Here is a 20,275-nt window from a genome sequence, read left to right as displayed (position 1 = left end):
ACCCCTCATGCACATCCTATACACGCATGTACGCATGTACATATGTGTGTGTGTGTGTGTGTGTGTGTACCTGTGTGCGAGACCGTTACGGGTCAGGCTGGAGATGAGGATCGGGTTAAAGGGCTCCTCAGTGCCAGAAATGGTGATTCCCAGAGGACCTCCGTGTCTCTTCAGCTCCACAGTGAAAATCACAGAGCCTGACGACTCCAGCTCATCTACAGCACACGCAACTCAATATTCATCACGCTGCAAAACCTAAACATTATCATAAACAGCTACAACTGGAAAAAAAAAAAACCCAGGGAGAGCATTATACAGTGCCTTGCAAAAGTATTCACCCCCTTGATCTTTCCCAGTTGTGGGGTGGCATTTGTTTAATTTTTTTTTTTTTACAAACTCGAGTTACAACCTGGAGAATACTTACGCAAGGCACTATAACCGAATGTGCCAAACTAAATAAGGATGTTGGTCTGCTTCCCGAACGAATTCAAAACGGAGGAAGAATTGGTTGAATTTTGATTACTGAAAGCTCTGTACCTATACCTCAAGAGCATTTCCCCGACCCGCAGAGTTTTGGTGAACGCATGCAGTAAATCAACAATATAAATAAGTATGTTCTATATTAGTACACATATATTAGTAGATCTTGGTGTGTTCATGAGATTATATCAATGAGGCATATATTATATGTGCTTTTATCATTAACACCAGTTGTTGAGAATACAAAGCCCACCATGTGCTTAATTATTATTTTCTTCAGCCCTTTATGAATGAGACACGCACCTAAGTTGTCCTCGTCTTTCTGAATGCGCAGTCGGACCATGTCCTCAGCCTGCTGGAGGACCGCCATCGCTTCGTCAATTCCGCAGTGCTCGAGTTTTACGTTGTCTATGCCAAGCAATCGATCACCAGGCTCCAGTGTACCTGTTCTGTACTCACACACACCATACAGGACGCATGTACAGAATGGCAAGTATTCTATATTCACAGCTCTTGCAGTTAACAGTGGTGTTAAACTGCATGAAGGACACATAAAATGTTGCTTCATGGTGAATTTACCTGTGAGCGATGCTTCCTCTCTTTATCTCAGAGATGATCAGAGGCCGGCCTGGCTTCTTGCTGGCTGTGACGTTATAAAATTTCATTCGGTTAATATAGAAATTGTATTATGCATTGGCTGGTGTGTGTTATTAAGCAACAGAGCCACCTCTTGGTCACTACTTACCACTGATAGTAATGCCCACCTCTACCCCACGCCTCTTTGGCAGCTTCACGTGAAACGTACCACTGCTCGGGATTACAGATTCTGACAAAGTACGTACGCAAATAAATCACAGTGGTTAATCTGTCTGATTGACAATCACAACTGCAACAATCTCTGTCCAACACTACACACGTATATCACGTGTAAATATTTAGAAACATTAATAATTTCATTTTCTCTCTTGCGCCGTCTCTTCCTTCAGGATTCGCTCTGCCTGTCAGTCCAAATAAGGAGGTGTGGCCTCTGTGCCAGTCTCAGTAGAGGAGGAGTGGCTTCTATGTCTGTCAGTCACAGGGAAGGAGATGTCATCTCTCTGCCTGTCAGTCTTATGAAAAGGAGGCGTGGCCTCTTTGCCTGTCAGTCTCAGTGAAGAAGGTATGGCTCCCATGCCTGTCAGTCTTATGAAAAGGAGGCGTGGCCTATGTGCCTGCAAGTCCCAGTAGCCTTCTTCTACTCCTCGAACACTTTTTTCCTCATCAAAATGAAACTGTTTGCACAATACAGAATTACACTGTATAACACGATTATTGCGTACAACGCATCACCTCGGAATCTAAATCATATCGTGTTAAATATCTAAAATAAGTGTTTTTCATAGATCTGGTTATCGCTCATGTACTGCAGCGCACACTGTCGAGATGTACATTATCCTTGCTGTTGAGTTAATCTGTAAAGTTTCATTCATGAAAGAATGGAAAGACACAAGAGGTGCTGCAACATCATTCGGGTACCTGCAACGTCAAACTCGACTTCTAGCGTGACCTGATTGGACAGAGCTGCGTCTCGAAGAAGCTGATTGGCTTCCTCCAGCGTTCCGTCATCAGTAGGGACTCCATTTATAGAGAGGATTCTGTCTCCAACCTGCAGCACTCCACACCTACAAAATAACTGACTGATGAATAACAGGGTCCCTCACAACACGGAAGTTGAGAAAAACCAAAGAATTAATAACTGGTTTGAAAGAGAGGTTTGTTTTTAATAGCCTTTATACCGTAGCGCTGCTGAATTCACGATTCTGACGGCGTTGGTTAATTATTGCATGGACAGGGGCGGTTATTTATTTTGCGAGCGTGGTTTGGCTTCACTCATCACCTTCGATGAAAGCATCAATGTAAATCAATCTGCGGTTCCTCTCTGATCACCTTTATGCTATAATGAAACATTTCTCTCCTAATGGGCGTGGTCACTTCCAAGTTGACTCCGCCCACACCCACAAGGCCTAGCGGAACGGTTTGATGAGGACGAAAATGATGTAAAATCATACGCTACGGGCTTCACGGTCACCAGACCTCAACCCTGAACAACTACGGGAGATTTGTTAGGACATTATGACAGTGACAGCACTCTCCACCTCCATCACAACACCACCAACTGAGGAAACAGCTTTGTTGCCGAGGGAACAAGGAGCACTGAACCTGTTCTGGAGGCTCGTGGTGTTCCAACACCTTACTGCGTTAATTTGTCACCGCTCTTCAACTAACACATACATTTCCGTGTAAAGCATCCTCATCTCCCTTGTTAATATACAGTAATGTACAGATCCACTGTTGGCTAATGAGCTGTGTGTTGTGCCTTCATTACAGCTCACTTGGCATCTGACTGCATCTTAAATATAGTGAGCTACTTAGGGAAAATGGAGTTATATTGCCTACAGTAATGAGATTAAGTAATATTATTTTACAGTCTTTGATCAAACATAGTATGTTACAAAATCCTGCTCACCACACAACTTACAGATATCTGAACCATAATTCTTCAATCTTTATATTGTATAGAATGTCACACGTAAGCACAAGTGTATACATACATACACACACACACACACACACACACAATCACCTTTCAGCAGGTGAGTCGGGCTCTATGAATCGGATGCAGGCAGGTGCAGACAGTGGCTCCGTGGCAAACACTCCTCCCTGGAGCTGCAGGCCGAAGCCCGTGAGTGGGTCTCCTCTCAGCACCACCTCATTATTCTCAATGTGCACCACCTGACCACCAACACCCACCGTACTGGAGAGAGACACTGATGATGTGGCAGAAAGACAAAGAGAAAAAGATCAGAGGGGGGTAAAAAAAAAAAAAAAAAAAAAGAGAGAGCTGAGAGAGATCACATTAGACCAAAGAGAGATTAGACCACAGGGAGAAGGACCATGGGAAAATATGCAAACGACAGACCAGCGAGAGATATATAGACTAGAGTGATGAGATGAGAAAGTGAGAATAAAAAGAGAGAGATAACAGGACAGAGAGAATGAATGAATGAGAGAGAGAGAGAGAGAGAGAGAGAGAGAGAGCACAGACAAAAGTAAAGAAAGAAATCAGATGAAACCAGAGACAGAATAAAGAGATCAGACAAAGACACCAGAAAGAGATCAGACCAGAGATACAAGAGGGAGACCAGAGAGTGATCAGACAGGAAAGAGATCAGACAACACCAGAAAGAGCTCAGACCAGAGACAGAAGAGAGAGACCAGTGAGTGATCAGACAGGAAAGAGATCAGACAACACCAGAAAGAGCTCAGACCAGAGACAGAAGACAGAGAAGAGAGTGATCAGACAGGAAAGAAAAAGAAGGAAAGACAGCATACAATACCAGAAAGAGATCAGGCCAGAGATAGGAGAGAGTGATCAGACAGGAAAGAAACAAAAAAGAAAGAGAGCATACAATACCAGAGAGACAAAAAAGAGAGACCAGAGAGAGATTAGATTAGATCAAAGAAAGATAACAAAAGCACAGAAAGAGATCAGACACAAAAGGGACAGAAAACAACAACACAACTTCCTCATTTTAAAAACATTCCTTGTATATATATTTTTCTATTTATTTCACTGGGTGATCTGATAAGTGTAACATGTTAGACATACAGTTTTGAGGATCTGTAGCAATTATATCATTATAGTTGTAGAAAAAGAGCAGAATAAAGTTAGACAATGTTCTCTTACATGAGCTCTTGTGCTCAGGTCTCCTGGGTTTCCTCCTGGAGGTGGTGCTGCGTGGGCTCGAGGGGTACGAGGGCAGAGTGCTGCAGGGGTATGGGCTTGGATACCCAGAACCGCCCTTAGCGCTGTGAAAGCCTGAGGTCTGAGACGAGCTGCCTGATGCCACAGCTACAACACAGAACAGACATATATTTATTTAATAAACTCATTTAAACTAATTCATCTAAGAAAGACCTAGGAACAGTTAGTTTTTTGGTTAGGGGGGATTGGGCAGAAGTTGTCACATAAGTATGCAAGCTACTATTCAGCATGCAATGTGTATTTACACTGCATATGCATGCACGCACGCACGCACACGCACGCATGCATGCATGCATGACGGTGCACTCACATGTGCAGTGGGAGTGTGTAGGGGTGGTGTTGCTCAAGGTTGATGGGGCTTTGCTGTGGGTGGGTGCAGGGACATTGAGGTAGTTCACACCAGACTCGAACTGACGCTGGCTGCTCCTCTGGACACGCACTGCAAACACACACACACACACACACACACACACACACACACAATCATGTCTGTGAGCCACCAATCACACACATATAACAAAAACACAGAAAGATTTTGACAAGGAGAAAGATGATCTTTTGGACATAGGCTAAGAAATCCTGCTGAGGGAAAAGATTCTTTCTAGAAGATTCTCCACACTGCTTCAGGCACATGTTCTGCACATTCATTCTTTCATTTCTCTCTGTCTCTTACATTTCCTCGCCAGCTGGGATAAAGTTAAGAGCAATGGAGGAATAAGCATTTTTTTTTCTCTGATAGCTTCAACAAAAATCAAAACATTGGGATTTGCTTTGAAAGAGTGAAAGTGTGTGTGTGTGTGTGAGACAGAGAGCAGACACTAATTATGCTAAATGAACCACCTGCCCGCACCTTTAGTTAGTTCAGGCCACACCCACCAGGACTAATCACCTCTTTGGAAGATGCTTTTGTAGTCAAGAGCACAAATAAATGCCTGAATTTTCCATCTGGAGCACGACAAAACCATGAAATTGGAGAAGAATTATTGGCACCCTTCATAAGACCGACTGTATAAAATAAACATTGCACGCAATCATTTAAATGTTCCACTCAACAAAGGAGAAGGGTATTTACGTTTGTTTTCACAAATGATAATTCTCATCAAATAGTAGTATTGTCTCTCAGATATATTCAGGCCAAAATGATTAAGACTCCTGGGGAATGTTTGTAAAATAAACGCAAACAAAATCTCATTCTTGAAAAACTTAATAATTTGTTTTCTTTTTTCTTGGGGTATACAGTATATATGAGGTTGCACATGTCAAATCTTTTTATCACCTATGTCCATGTGGGGGGAAGGGGGGAGGAAGAGGGGGACCCCAAAGAACTTTCAACACAACGGAGATTTGTTGACAAATTATGCACAAATGTATGTAATGGATATAAAAATAAACAAACAGAACTGGACATTTGGGCTTTCATGTGGTACAACAGAAAAGTCCTATCACTGGGAGATCCATCCATCCTCCGTATCACTTATCCTACACAAGGTTGTGTGCAGCCTGGAGCCTATCCCGGGGATCAAGAAAGGGGACATCCTGGACAGGGTGCCAACCCATTGCAAGGCACAATAACACACCCGTTCACACACTATGAACAATTTGGAAATGCCAAAGAGCCTGTCTTTGGACTGGAATGTTGGGATTCGAACCCCCAAGCCCAGGGGTGACACACCAAAGATGCCCAGGGGTTACACACCAAAGCTGCCCAGGGATGACATACCAAAGATGCCCAGAGGTGACACACCAACGATGCCCAGGGGTGACATACCAAAGATGCCCAGAGGTGACACACCAAAGATGCCCAGGGATGACATACCAAAGATACCCAGGGGTGACACACTAAAGATGCCCAGAGGTGACATACCAAAGATGCCCAGGGGTGACATGACATACCAAAGATGCCCAGGGGTGACACACCAAAGATGCCCATGGGTGACATACCAAAGATGCCCATGGGTGAGATACCAAAGATGCCCAGGGATGACACACCAAAGATGCCCAGGGGTGACATGACATACCAAAGATGCCCAGGGGTGACATACCAAAGATGCCCAGAGGTGACACACCAAAGATGCCCAGGGATAACATGACATACCAAAGATGCCCAGGGATGACACACCAAAGATGCCCAGGGGTGACATGACATACCAAAGATGCCCAGTTGTGACATACCAAAGATGCCCAGGGATGACACACCAAAGATGCCCAGGGGTGACATACCAAAGATGCCACAGCCATCTGTGATCTAGAGATGCACCAGCTATGCTGTCTGGGTGGGAGGGGCATACGCTCTCTCTCTCACTTTCTTTCCCCTGTCAATCACAATGACCCTCGCCAATCATGTGTGCATGTGAGCTGATGTATGTAGAAGAGCGTGGATAGCACTTTCCTCTGATTGTGTGATGCAGTATGAGCAGTAGTTTGACAAGCTGCATTTGGCTGGCTTGTTAGCCTTCTTAATTGGTGGATGGGAATCGGAAATCGAAAGAAAACTTGCGAAGAATTGGCCTCCTGAGCACACTGTCCCACCACACAGTGAAAACAGACTTACAGGAATAATACACTGTGGCCAGACACTAAGCAATTTGTAGACAAAATTTATTACGTTATGGCCACAAGATATCAAAATTGTGGCCATGAATTGTGTAACCTGAGCCTACCACATAAAGGGTTTGTGTGAACATCATGTTTAATAAGTGGCCTCCAGTTCTTTATTCAACAGGAACAGGTGATTCGCTCCATTATGTCTTAGTGTCATTCCAAGACTGACGTAAAGGGCAAAATTTTAATCATCTTCATGATCCTGTTCCTGTTGACAAAGCCATTCAATTCAATTGATTTCTCTGTCTCAATTAGTAAAAAAAAAAAATATCTCATGACCACGAAACAGATCTTCAGAAACGTAAACTCGTGACCTTAATATATTAAATCACGGCCACACCTAAAATACTTCAAAATACTCAGTATATCATCTCAGCAGCCCTGTAGATTCTCCCCAGACTTATTGTACCAACAGAACCATTTCTGAATCCTGGTGGATCTGACAAACTGGCATTCGTTCTCTCATTTTAATCCGTTCTCTCTCTCCTCTCTCTTTCTCTGTCATTCTCTTTCTCCCTGGTGGCTGAAAGCTCAGCACAGACTCCTCTCCATGTCACGTCTACTGACAGCAGAGCTTTAAGAAGGTGTCAGACTTGCAGCAGCGGTGGGAGCCCGTGCCCAATTTTACCGTCTGTCAGAATGATCCGTTTAGGTTGTAAACAGTGTAAAGAAAAACCCTGCTTGTGTTTGCATTATAGCTGAGATCTGTCTCACACACACACACACACACATTCTGAGCGTTACACACTCCGACACTGGCTCTACAAACACACACAGAGTGCAGTGTTAAAAACTGAATATGCGGAGCAAAGCACCTTCTATAGAGTTGCACTGGAGCTACGAGGCTCATATAGTTAATGAGCAAAGCTTATAATAGCCAGTTTAGCATCATGCTAGCTCATGCCAACCAAACTGTTTTTAGTCTATCTATCTCCAACAGACTTGCTGAGGTGGTTTCTGATACCGCCCCTGTATGATTGTGTTTATTAAAAACAGACAAAATAACATTGCCCATCTTGAAGCTGAATCACTTTTTTTCCTCGACTTGGTAGACTCAGGTCTGAGATTTGCGAAGGCGGAATTTTATATCGTAGACTCATATTGTAGAAGCAATTCAGATGTCGAGTACAGTACAGTCGAGTTTTGTGGCAAGTGGGTGACGCCTTCAAATCCACAACGAATCGTAGCAAGAAAGCGTCCGGACACCATGCGTTTTCAATGGGAGCTGGCGACTTCCGGCGACATGAGCGACAACGACGGTTGGTGACCGGGTGTGGGCGTGTCCAGCGGCACGACAAAGTTCCACTTTATGCAAATTTAGAGCGACTTGGTGCAGCGACTACAGTACCAATGGGAGTGAAGACAGTAGAGCAGGCGTGACCCGTGAGCCGCCATGCTACCTGCGAGTCCGAACTGTTTCGTCGACCTGGAACTTTCGTCGCAGATAGATGGCTACGATGGCAAAATGCACACACTGCTTCTTCTTCATCTCGTAGATATGATGCATATATACACTTCATAGTACAGCGACTGGCGACTTACCGCGATAAATAATCATCTGGATACTAAGATAATAAAGCTTTACAGATGCTTGTTAGCAGTACTAGGAAAAAGACACTAAACATTTCTTGATTGATGAATTACATTTGGGGTGACAGGAAAAAAGGGGATATTAAATTTTTGCCATTTTTGTTACATGAAATGCTACTTCTAAAATTACAATAAAGACAAATGTATTTTTGGGGGGGGGGGGTAATTGAAAATGCCAATTAATACAGTTTTTAATCTATTAATCTATTAAAGCATTACGTACAATCTCACATATACTGCTTTGTGCCCATGCTTGAGGTGTGTGTGAGTGTGTGTGAGTGTGTGTGTGTGTGTGTATGTGTGCCCATAGCGTTCTGTGGATTAAGAATGATTCACTGCACATACAAAAGTAGCCCAAAGAGATCTGCCTTCAGCCACTACAAACACAGCACAGCCTGCACAGAGGTCAGAGAGGAGTCGTGTGTGTGTGTGTGTGTGTGTGTGTGTGTGTGTACCCGTGTCATGTAGGCTGTGTGGAGAAGGCAGGATCTCGAGTTTGGTGACCTCTGAAGAGTTGGCCAGCAGCTGCTGAGCTTCCATTAAAGAACAGTGCTCAGTGCTCATGCCATCTATAGCCAAGAGAATATCACCTACATGTAGAGCACCACACCTGAGATACACACACACACACACACACACACACACACACACACACACACAGACAGAAAGAGACATTAAAAATCAAACTGTGACGTGCTAAAGAATCAAAAAGCCGCAATTTCTAATTGTCTGAGCGTGTATGAGGAGCTAAACTGAATTTTATGGAAAGTGGTGTAGTAAAGTTCAGCCATGACCAGTGGCTGCGTCCTGTAGCTTCAAATAATAAGAGTCCCTTTCACCCAAAAAGGCTTTCCGAGAGGACATTTAATACTCTCTCGCAGTGCACTGGCGTTCCATTCCACTGGCGGAAATGGAAATCGACTTATCGGGCATGTTCAGTCGGTATAAACGAAGAATCATTTTATTGCTGCAAGAGTGTTAGAAGATAAGTCAGGATGCTGTTGGGTTCCTGTGTGTAGAGTATGGTGACTCTGGTGAGCAAGGCAATGGGAAAGGGGAGGGGTGTGAGCCGCGTGCTGGGGAGAACAATTCACACGTCTCCACAATAATATTTGTACAGAGATAAAACGGACAGCAGAGCTAAAGCTTTTTTTGATAGTTAAACACTGTATACAACTGACACAATAAAATATCAACGTAAACCCAGTAGGCTAGGTAAAAATAAATAAATGCTTATGGAAAAAACTGCAAATTCTTAAAGCCCTGAGTGTCTACTTTCATATAAGCCAAACTACTATTGTGGAGTGTGACATCACAAATCAATTCAGTGCTGAAGAGAGCACGCCCAAAACAGGCGCAAATTCCATTTTTTCACAGCTAACGCTAGCTTTCTTCATCATCAACATTATAACATCAGTTATAATATTAGCTGGATTTTAAGAAGGTGTGTGTGTGTGTGTGTGTGTGTGTGTGTGTGTACCTCTCGGCTACGCTGGCAGGTTTGATTTTCTGGATTGTAATGACATGTTTATTCCTGTAGATGGCAGTGGTGAGGCTCAATCCAAGCACAGAGCCGGTGCTCTTCATGATCTCCACCTGCAGAGGACCTGAAGACTGTTGCACTGACTCTGCCCAAACACACACACACAAACACACACCACAGGCAAATTCAGAAACACACTCTTCTTTATTTTGGGAGACAGAGAGATTAAATGCAGCTCCAATAATCAATATATTTGTATACAGTATAATAATTTACAGAGCATCTTGTCGAGACTAGAAGTGTGCAACACAAGTGGGAAGTTTGTACACATTAGGCCACGCCCACTGCAGACTTAACGTTGCGTTCAACTTGTCTGAAGTGAGAAGTCTGAACTTATTTTCGAGCTTGGCACGTTTACGCTACAACGTGGGGAAAAAACATGGACACGTGTTTTGTTAGCGACGAGCTCGCTAGCTAACGTTAGCGATCGTGAGATTGATGTATTTACTTTCTCAAAACTGTATGGTCAGTGTTATAACTTGAATTCGTGAGATCGCAGTTGCAAGTGATAGTTTTGCGCGGTCTTTCGCAGTGAGGTTTATCGGTAAACGAGACCTTTTAGCCGTGCTCATGTTCGACGCACGTGAATCGAAGAGGGCTTTGACCGAATGCGCGTTGTGATCTCATATGACGTGTCTTGGCCCAAAAAATCTGCGGTCATTTTTTTCAAAAATTGCCAGCTCCTCAGAATATTGTGGAGTTTGCTTGATTTTGCGTTCATTTCAAATGGGGTTGATTACTATAACCTAGTTTAAGTTGTTGACGGTGTGAGCGGCCATGTTGGCGCGGTTGAAGAAACCTTCCCGACGTTCTGAATAGGAATTCCGTACCTGCGTTTTCTTTGCTTTTTCCGAGTCAGAGGTCGGAAATTCTGAGTTTTAAGCTTCGAAGACAGATACAGATATCAGTCATTTCAGAATAAACAAATCCAGAGTCAGATAGTGTTGTAGTGTGTTACATGGAACAGTACAGCTGATTTATGAAACCAGGTGAATCAGGGGAGCAGAAGGGGATTGTTTTTGCTTCAGTGTGCACGTGCGCTCACCCATGACCGTGATGTCGTACTCGATGAGGAAATAAGCTTCCTGGCTGCTCTGCATGAGCAGAGTCAGAGAGTCGGCATGTTTCCGTCGGTTTAGAGCCACGCCGTTTACACTCAACACCCGATCCCCTACACGCAGAGTCCCCTCCCTGAGAGAGAGAGAGCAAAAGGGTTAGATAGAAAGGTTTAGAAAAGTGAAAAAATACGTGTAAAAAAGAAGGAAAGTTGAGAGCTGAGAATGGAAAAGACTGTATTACGCACCCACAGAGTGAGTCAGAGAGAGATAAATATCGGTAATAGAGTAGAAAATGACAGCGAGGCTAAAAAAGAGAATGTAGGAAAATATTGTGGGATATACATATAAATATATCAAATAAAACACAATTTACAGCGTTTCCCCATTTATACTAAATGTAGTCAGTCAGCCTTGGCATGCTTGGTGTCTAACAAGTAATGAGCTCGTATAGCTTCTAGTTTAGCATTGTGCAGACTGCATGTTAAAGTTATCACAAACTCTTTCCAAAAAAGCATTATCACACCCGAGTGCGATCCCGAGTGCGATCACGAGTGCGATCCCGAGCGCGATCCTGGCACAGAGTAACACCAGACAAGTGATTCAGCTTGGAGATGAAGCTGCGACTGTTTTTAGCTCTCCGACGTCATTTTGTCTCTTTTTATAGCTCACAGTGTCGTACAGAGTCAGAAACGCCGAAAAACTCGATGCGGTTTGAGGTAAGTGTTTGAAAACTCGAAAACATTTCTTTTGCATGACGCTGGGAGCCATGAGCTTTCCTTACCACAGCTTCAGCAACCAGGTAACAGACCTCCACACACACACACACACACACACACACACACACACACACGGCACAGACACCGATTACACGTCTAACACATTTCATAAGCTGTCTCATGATATACATAGACACAGTGAAATGTGCGCACACACACACACACACACACACACACACACACACACACACACACACACACAGGTGCTGTGACTCATCTTATCTCACCTGTCCGCAGGGCCCCCAGGTCTGACGTAGGTCACAACTAGAGGACGAGCCTTATGCCAGTCCTCGTGAAACCCACCTGCAAAGAAAGATCACACACACACACACACACACACACACACACACACACACACACACACACACATACACAGAGTGTTATTTTACGCTCAGCTGATTACCACCGAATGTTCTGAAATTACTGGGCCAAATTTCTTGCTTTTTTCACAATAATCTTTTCACAGAGCAAAAAAATAGGTTCTGCGGTGCAGCGCAGTCCTGACGCTAACTTATAGATTTAAAATCGAGAACTCGGTGTCCGTCTCGCTGCAAGCTTTCATCCTAACAATGCAGGAGCAAATATGAGTGCACTTCTTTTATCCATCCATTCATCCGTTTTCTGTAACTCTTATCCTACACAGGGTCACGGGGGGAACCTGGAGCCTATCCCAGGGAACTCGGGGCACAAGGCGAGCGACACCCTGGACGGGGTACCAACCCATCGCAGGGCACGATCTCACACACACTCAGACACCCATACATACATGAGGGACAATTTGGAAATGCCAGTCAGCCTACAACGCGTGTTTTTGGACTGGGGGAGGAAACCGGAGTACCCCGAGGAAACCCCCGAAGAACGGGGAGAGCATGCAAACTCCGCACACACAGGGCGAGGCGGGATTCGAAACCCCGACCCTGGAGGTGTGAAGCAAACGAAGAAAATTCAATCAATCATTATAACGGTATCTATAATAACTTTAGTAGTCGGGAATAAAAGGTTAATTTAATATAATGAGAATTCATTGGCTGGGATTTTTTTGTGTAATTCAGTTATGAGTAAGAAAAAGTGGGGCAGTGGTGGCTTAGCGGAGGGGGGATGTAAGTGTGGCTTAGCGGGGGGGGGCAGTGTGGCTTAGTGGTCAATGCTCTCGTTTACTGATCGGAAGGTCGGGGGTTCGAGCCCTGGCACTGCCAAGCTGCCCTTGAGCAAGGCCCTTAACCCTCTCTGCTCCAGGCGTGCTGTATCATGGCTGACCCTTCGCTCTGACCCCCTGGCATGCTGGGGAATGCGAAGAAAAGAATTTCATTGTGTTGTAATGTATACGTGACCAATAAAGACTCATTATCATTAAATATACTGTTTATACAAAGTGTTTATAAATGAATATTAGCTCTGGCTGCTGTTGGTTACAAATAGCCACAAATAATATCGAAAAGCCCCCTGTGGTAAAGGCTCTGGGAAGAAAAGGAAAAGCTACACACACTGCTGTACCTCGGAGAACGAAGCCAAAACTGTTGCCTTCTTTTTCCAAGCACACCTCGATGGTTTTGGAGATGACGCTGCTCGGACTGCTGGGAGCTGAAACACACAGACGGAGCAAAGCAGCTCAGCAACAAGGCGACAGAAATAACAGCTCGCGTCATTCTCCAGAATAAAGCTCCAGTCATTCACTCTGATACCGATCTTATATAAAATTCTTCACACGTAGTACTGCTGTTGGGTTTTAGCTGTGAGTTCAAATCACTGGTGGGTTCTTCAGCCACGTTTTTAAGCTTCAGCTGAATGACAGGATTACATTTTAGGAGTAGGTCCTTCACTGTTGACTTTTCAACCCCAACGGGCTTGATATCTACAACAACATGCAAGAGTTTCTTCACTCGTTGTTGTTGTTGTTGTTTTTTTTTTTAAAAAAAAATCAGGACTTTGAGCGAGTTTCTCAGGGCGTACCGAGAGGAGGCAGCTCATACTCGACTTCCAGCACCACCCTCTCTCCGATGTTCTTCAGCATGCTGATGATCTCGTCGTGCCGCAGTTTGGACAGGTTGATGCCGTTCACTGACTTTATGTAGTCGCCCATGTTCAGCTGGTCACTCCTGAGATGAACACACAGACTGGGAATTACGAGAATAACCGCTTGAAAATTATTGCATTAGAAAAAGTTTTTATTTTGATTTAAACGAGCAGACCTGTGAAGATGGTAATGGTTAATACTATTCTTTACGAATTCTTCGTTTCGATTGGAAGCCGGAGGAATGCAACTTTAAAACACGTCGCGTCAGATTTTCCATTGTGTCTCATTGTAGCTCCAGCCCTGTCTATGAATTTTAACATAACACCATCCTTTAGAAGGAAATGTTTAAGGCAGGTCTGTGCGAGGCTTTATGGCGATGATATGACTTGTGACAGCATGGCAAATCAAGAGCTATGTCAGCTTCACATAAGTCCTTTAAGATGCAAAGCAACATTCTGGTGTATATGAGTGTGTGCGTGTGTGTGTGTGTGTGTGTGTGTGTGTGTGTGTGTGATGTGGCTTGAGCTGACACATAATGTGCTTGCATGGATGCTAATTTAAGCCTCTCTGTCTGATGTCCCGCAGCACTGTGCATTTGCCTGTTAGCACCATTAACACACACACACACACACACACACACACACACACACATTCACTTGGCATTAAGGTGTAATTTAGCTAAACATGGGTATTCAGAATTTAACCCAAACAAACACCCTTACTACAGACCGGTCACAGCTCCAGCCTATACTACACACACACAGCTTCCACAATACTGAATATGTAAGAGACACGTGTTATTGCATCATAAAATTTAACAGCCAATCATAATTCAATATGCAAATGCAGGCAATGACAATCTTGCTAAACCTGCATTATCATTGTATTTGGAATTGTGCAAATCATCTAGTCAATCCTTTCTTTCAGTTTCATTCGGCTTTCATTCATTTCATTCGGCAACAAAGTATATACTATATACAGTGGCGGAAATAAGTTTGTTTGCCTTTGTTTGTAGCCGTGGTTACAAACAAAGGCTTCTCCGCTAAGTATTAAATTCATTTCAGTTAGCGTGTTCAATACTTTTTTCCCGTGTCATTCCGCTTTAGTACACATAACTTTATTTATGGACTTTAATGTTGTGAATTCTTTATATTTCCGGATTTCTTGAGTTAATACTGACGTCTGGTGAAAATTTCATGTGAACAGCCTCATTGGAAATATATTTACTGAAAACTCAAAATGTTGATGCGTTCAGTACTTATTTCCCTCACTGTATATACACAGTACTGTGCAGTAGTCTTCACAGGCACATGCAAAGAAATGCTGAAGAGCAAAGATGCCTCCAAACATACTGAAATTAAATGTGTGTACATTTTTTTTAAAAAAATACTAGAAAGAGAAGTAAACAGAAATAAGAAGAAACAAAGTCGATATTTGGTGTGAAGAGCCCCTGTGCTTTGAAAACGTATTAGTAGTCTCAGGTAGAATTAGTGCAGTTTTATAAGGAAATGAGCTGTAAGTGTTATCGAGCATCTTGCAGAACCAGACACGGTTCTTCCAGAGACTTTGACTGTCACACTCTTCTTATTTTTGAGGCAAAACCCAGCAGCCTTCATTGTGTTTTTTTTGTCTAAAAAAGTGGTCTCTTACGTAATATGCTGCTGTCTTTACTGACATAGAAACATTTTTCTTTAACATTTCATTTTGTGCTAGAATGCTAATGTTTGGAAATCTAAAATGTTTTTATACTGACTTGATAATGTAACGTCATGAGATAAAAATCTGTAACAAAGTTTGCACCGAACAAAATAGGGTGCCGAAAACTTTTGCACAAACACAATATATATATTTCCATACATATCCACAACTGACTTCATGATTGTCCAACAGACGTTATATGTAGTTTCAAGTTACATGTTGTTGGGGTTTTTTTTTTTGGTCTGCTTTTATGGCTGGATTGTCTGTTTAATTTGTATTGTAAAACTTTTGTGTTCATAGTTGCGTATACGTCGAAACGGATTCGTGCCCCTTGCGAATCCTTTGGGTCAAGATCGAGATTCATTCCTTATTTGTTTAGCTGAGTTAGTGAGTTCAATGAGTAGAACTTGGGCTTGTTCGGTTACCTGGAGCTTTCCATTGTTTTAGTGCATGTATTAGTAGTAGTAGTAGTAGTCTGTGTTGGGCTAGCAGCATGATCAGATTGCACAGTTGTGGCAAACCACGCAACTGAACGAATCAGCGAACGAATCTGAACAAATCGTTTAACTGATTCGGCTTTTTAAGTCACTAGAAAAACTCATCCCTAATTTGGGGCCCATTCAGATTTGCATATTAATAGAAACGGAATTTCTAGATGAGGGTAAAAGTGGAGGCGCTTCTTGGCCTTTATAATATTTAAGGAACTGCTTTGTCAAACAAGGGATCGTTTTTAGGAAGGCTAGGCATGCAGGGAATTGGACTGCATTGTAATTATGGACTGTCTCACACCTTCTTCTGCTACTAACAGTGTAGAGGATGGATACACACCCACACACACACACGCACACTACTGCACTAATGCTATTTTTACACCTCACAAGCCGGCTCTACTACTCTATTTCAGTTTTTTCCAATGTCCAAACGTGTTTGTCTGACCTCATGGTCTCAGGGGTTGTTGTGATGCATCAGCACTGACCCTGAGATCACACGCTCACACACAAACACAAACTAAAGCTGCATATGCACTGAGTTGCCGGTTATGTACGCCTGTTTAGTGTTCAATCTTATACCTTACACGTGAACCTAAAGGTCAAAGCATTTACACAAGGTACATAATAATGCTGGAAGTGTCCACCTGAATGTGAGTAAAATGGGAGCCAAGAAAAAGGTGTATATTGGTCATTACGTGTTGCTCAGGAGTTCTTCGGTGGATATTAAAGGCTGTAATGTCTGCCACGATAATGTACCCTGCACCATCCACTAAACAGGCCATCTCCGTGTTGATGATTTCATGTTGCGTGCACCAAACTCCATTCAATGATCCAGGCTCCATGTTCTCCTGTCAATACTGACAACACTGAAACTTGACATGTCTCAGCCTCAGCTGCTCTGCCCACATCCCACGAAGCATTTAATACCTTCTGTACACTTATCTGGCCACAAGCTTCAGTATCTTGATGCTCGCAATCTGATTAGCTTTCGAAATTCCCGCTGTATAAACACTTCCACAGGTTGGTTACCGCTGGAAAGACACACGTCATACCGAAATGTTTACAGCATTTCGTATTTAAAAGTCATTTCGCAGATTTATTTGAAGTAATTAGTGTGTGTTTGTTCGACAAGCTTCAGAAAAAGTCTGTGATTAGTTGCAGTGGCAGTCAAATGGCCTCTCCCTGTGAAAGTTGGCCGTTTTTGGTAGGCAGTTCTATGCCAAAGTACTCTGGCTTACTGCCTGGCTATTCACATCTTTAAATAAATACATAAATAAATAAATAAATCCCTTGAAATCAAAGGGATGTCCAATACTCATCTATATTTATAGTGTCGCCTCATTGTATATGCAATATACTAGGTACAAAATACTGGGCGGATATTATTTTAACAAATTCCAATTGACCAGAACGTACTCTTGTGAATACGAGCGGTATTAAACATCCATGGACGGTTCTTTTCTGTGCAAACTTGGCTGAAACATTGATCAAATCCAGTCATTGATCAAATCAATTTGCAAACACCTGCAAGGCTGCATTATTACAGAGGAGTGTGTGTGTGTGTGTGTGTGTGTGTATGTGTGTTGAGAGAGAGAGAACGAGAGAGAGAGAGAGAGAGAGAGAGAGAGAGAGAGCGAGAGTAGCGTCTCACCTGGCTGCCAGACCTCCTGACCTAAGGTTTGATACTCGAGGCTTGCCATCTTTGTCCGAACCTCCAGAGATGGTAAGGCCGAGACTGGATCCTTCTCTCTTTATCAGCTCCACGGTGGTTAGCCCTCGAATCTCATCTACACACACACACACACACACACACACACACACACACACACACACAAATCCGGACAGCATTTCAGCCTGCATCCTGATCATTTAGGGAAATCATTTAAGAAATTTTATCAACACTGCTTAGAGGTAGGAATCTCACAATATGATAGCGACGGATGAGCACAATAAATGCATTTTCATAGCTAGTCAATCGAATAGGCCACGCCCTTGTTCATGACATCACATTGCCTGACTAATACTGTGTCAAATGCTCACGATGTTTTTTTGGAAGATAAGATGGGAACGGTTGTCCGTCATTTCACCGGTGTCGCTTTTTAAAACAATTTACACCACAGCGCTGTTGAATTCTTGAATCTGATTGGTCAGAAGTTGATTCATTTTCCATAACTGCAGCTCTGACAGTAGTTTCTATTGCAAGGTTTATATTAATGTGATTGCAGTACATGTACACAGGAACTTGCATGACAGATGCGCCACAGAAATGTGTCTACAAAACATGTGTCCACAACACACTACCCTGCCGCTGATTATTTTCCTCTAACCGCATGCCCTGTTGTGGTGATCCTTCATGAAAAGCACCAGGGTTATTGTCTTTGCATCAGAGATATCTGGTACTGTTGAGCGTTTTCATTCCGATATAGAAGTCAGAGTGTGACGTGTTATACATGGATTCAGAATACTTTGAGAACATTTCTGAGAAATGATTATTTTCCCAGTCTTTGCTGATCTGTAAACAGAAGCTCGTTTGCTCTCACAAATCCTTCGAGAGCAAGAAAGCGTGAGAGGAAAACTGCGTGAAGGAAAAGGGGGATGAGCTGGGTGTAGAGCTACTGATTACGAGTTACTAAGCAGAGATACTGTAAAGAGACTCGAAAGTTCAGCATCAGTACCAGCGCAGACGAGCTGTCTGTTCACTTCAAGCACACAAGACTATCATGACATCTGTGTGTGTGTGTGTGTGTGTTGAATCTCTCAGAAGACATTTCATACAGAATCCTGTTAATCTTATTTAATGAGCATTGTACCTGGAATGCTACGCCTCTTTGAGACCACGCTGTTGTCGTTGGCTGAGCAGTCTTTATTCCCTTTTGAATAAGGGCCGTCATCTGGAACAATAAAATAATAACCGTTGTAAGTGCTGCAGGAACATCTGGCAACCTTTCCTCACTGATCCAGGGCATGAATTAAAGGAACAGTTTGGACAAAAATAAAATGTACACAATTTCCAATGTACCGTGGGGCACGTGGGAGACGTCATTTCTTCTCTGCAAAAAAAAAAAAAGACCTCAGCAAGTGAAAATATCTTGAATGTAGTAATAGATATCTAGTATTTTATAATATAAGATTACAGTAAGCCCATTAGAAGATTATCAACTCTTTTTACCAGAGACCATCACACTCCGCAGTAGTGGTTAATGCCTCATATGAAACTAGACACTCAGGGCTTTACGGATTAGCCGTTTTTCATAAGTATTTCTTTTTTTGTTGTTGTTTACCTAGCCTACTAGTTTTAAATATTATCATTTTATTGTGGCAGTTGTATACAGTGTTTAACTATCAAAAAAGCTTTAGTTCTGCTGTCCAGTGTTATTATGTAGAGGTGTGCACTGTTTATCCAGCAGCTAAACACAGAGTCACGATACTCTACACACAGAAACCCAACAGTGTCCTGCTTAATCTTATAATCTTATAACACTTGCGTCAATAAATCAATTCATTTGTTTATACCGATTGAAAATATCCCGATAAGTCGATTTCCATACCGCCAGCAGAATTATTTCTAGATTATTATTTTTTTTTTTTACATCGTGAAATAGTTCTATTTTCAGATCATTTTTGATTGGGAATAAAAAATGTTAAATCTTGAAATTAGTTGTAACGTCTGAAAATAGGTTTGGTAATCTTGTAGTTAGTTTACTGTAATTCTTTAATAGAAAATACTAGATCTATTTGACTATTGAAGGTTTTCACATTTATTGCAGTGTTCACAGGAGATTTGCACCAGAGATAATCAAGTGATTCATGCATTTTTAATACCGATGTATTCTCCTGGCTCATGAGTCACATGGTATAAATGGTGTTACTGCACCAGAGTCTTTTAAGGAGAGTGGGTGGGGATTTAGACATGCAGGTTGCGCAATGCTAAACTTAAAAAAAATAAACCAAACGTCAGACGACAAACATTTCGGTTTGTGAGTAAATTGTGTACAGTTCATTTTTGGCAACAGTATTTCTAACCACCAGTAAAACTCCCTGGTATATAAGGCAATATAAATAAATGCCCAGGGCGCCAACTTGCCAGGGGCGACACTGACACACCACGTTTTATATAGACACTTGTGAAATCTACCCCGTTGTGCCCCAGTGATGCTGCTTACTGGATGCTGCCTGTCGCCTTACCCCGCCATACCCCTCAGTCTCCAGGTGAAATTTC

At 42.7% G+C, this 20,275-nt stretch overlaps 1 protein-coding gene across 6 annotated transcripts in view; it reads right to left on the bottom strand.

Annotated features, from left to right (window-relative positions):
• grip2a (glutamate receptor interacting protein 2a) overlaps positions 1–20,275 on the bottom strand; it is a 36,318-nt gene that overhangs the window by 7,825 nt on the left and 8,218 nt on the right. For 3 of the 6 annotated variants that reach the window (XM_053680435.1, XM_053680436.1, XM_053680440.1), the window contains 16 exons: positions 18,867–18,947; positions 17,708–17,843; positions 13,804–13,949; positions 13,348–13,434; positions 12,081–12,156; positions 11,065–11,210; positions 9,957–10,104; positions 8,932–9,086; positions 4,596–4,724; positions 4,208–4,372; positions 3,104–3,287; positions 1,996–2,141; positions 1,226–1,306; positions 1,060–1,123; positions 784–929; positions 71–215 (listed from right to left, as the gene is read on the bottom strand). In XM_053680435.1, coding sequence (XP_053536410.1) covers positions 71–215; positions 784–929; positions 1,060–1,123; positions 1,226–1,306; positions 1,996–2,141; positions 3,104–3,287; positions 4,208–4,372; positions 4,596–4,724; positions 8,932–9,086; positions 9,957–10,104; positions 11,065–11,210; positions 12,081–12,156; positions 13,348–13,434; positions 13,804–13,949; positions 17,708–17,843; positions 18,867–18,947 — 2,035 coding nt within the window. Of the gene's footprint in view, positions 1–70; positions 216–783; positions 930–1,059; positions 1,124–1,225; positions 1,307–1,995; positions 2,142–3,103; positions 3,288–4,207; positions 4,373–4,595; positions 4,725–8,931; positions 9,087–9,956; positions 10,105–11,064; positions 11,211–12,080; positions 12,157–13,347; positions 13,435–13,803; positions 13,968–17,707; positions 17,844–18,866; positions 18,948–20,275 lie in introns of all 6 variants that reach the window. The other 3 variants (XM_053680438.1, XM_053680437.1, XM_053680439.1) reach the window with 1 other exon arrangement.

This window comes from Ictalurus punctatus, chromosome 5, assembly GCF_001660625.3.
Source record: "Ictalurus punctatus breed USDA103 chromosome 5, Coco_2.0, whole genome shotgun sequence".
NCBI classification, from domain to species: domain Eukaryota; kingdom Metazoa; phylum Chordata; class Actinopteri; order Siluriformes; family Ictaluridae; genus Ictalurus; species Ictalurus punctatus.
This window is presented reverse-complemented; position numbering and strand designations above follow the sequence as displayed.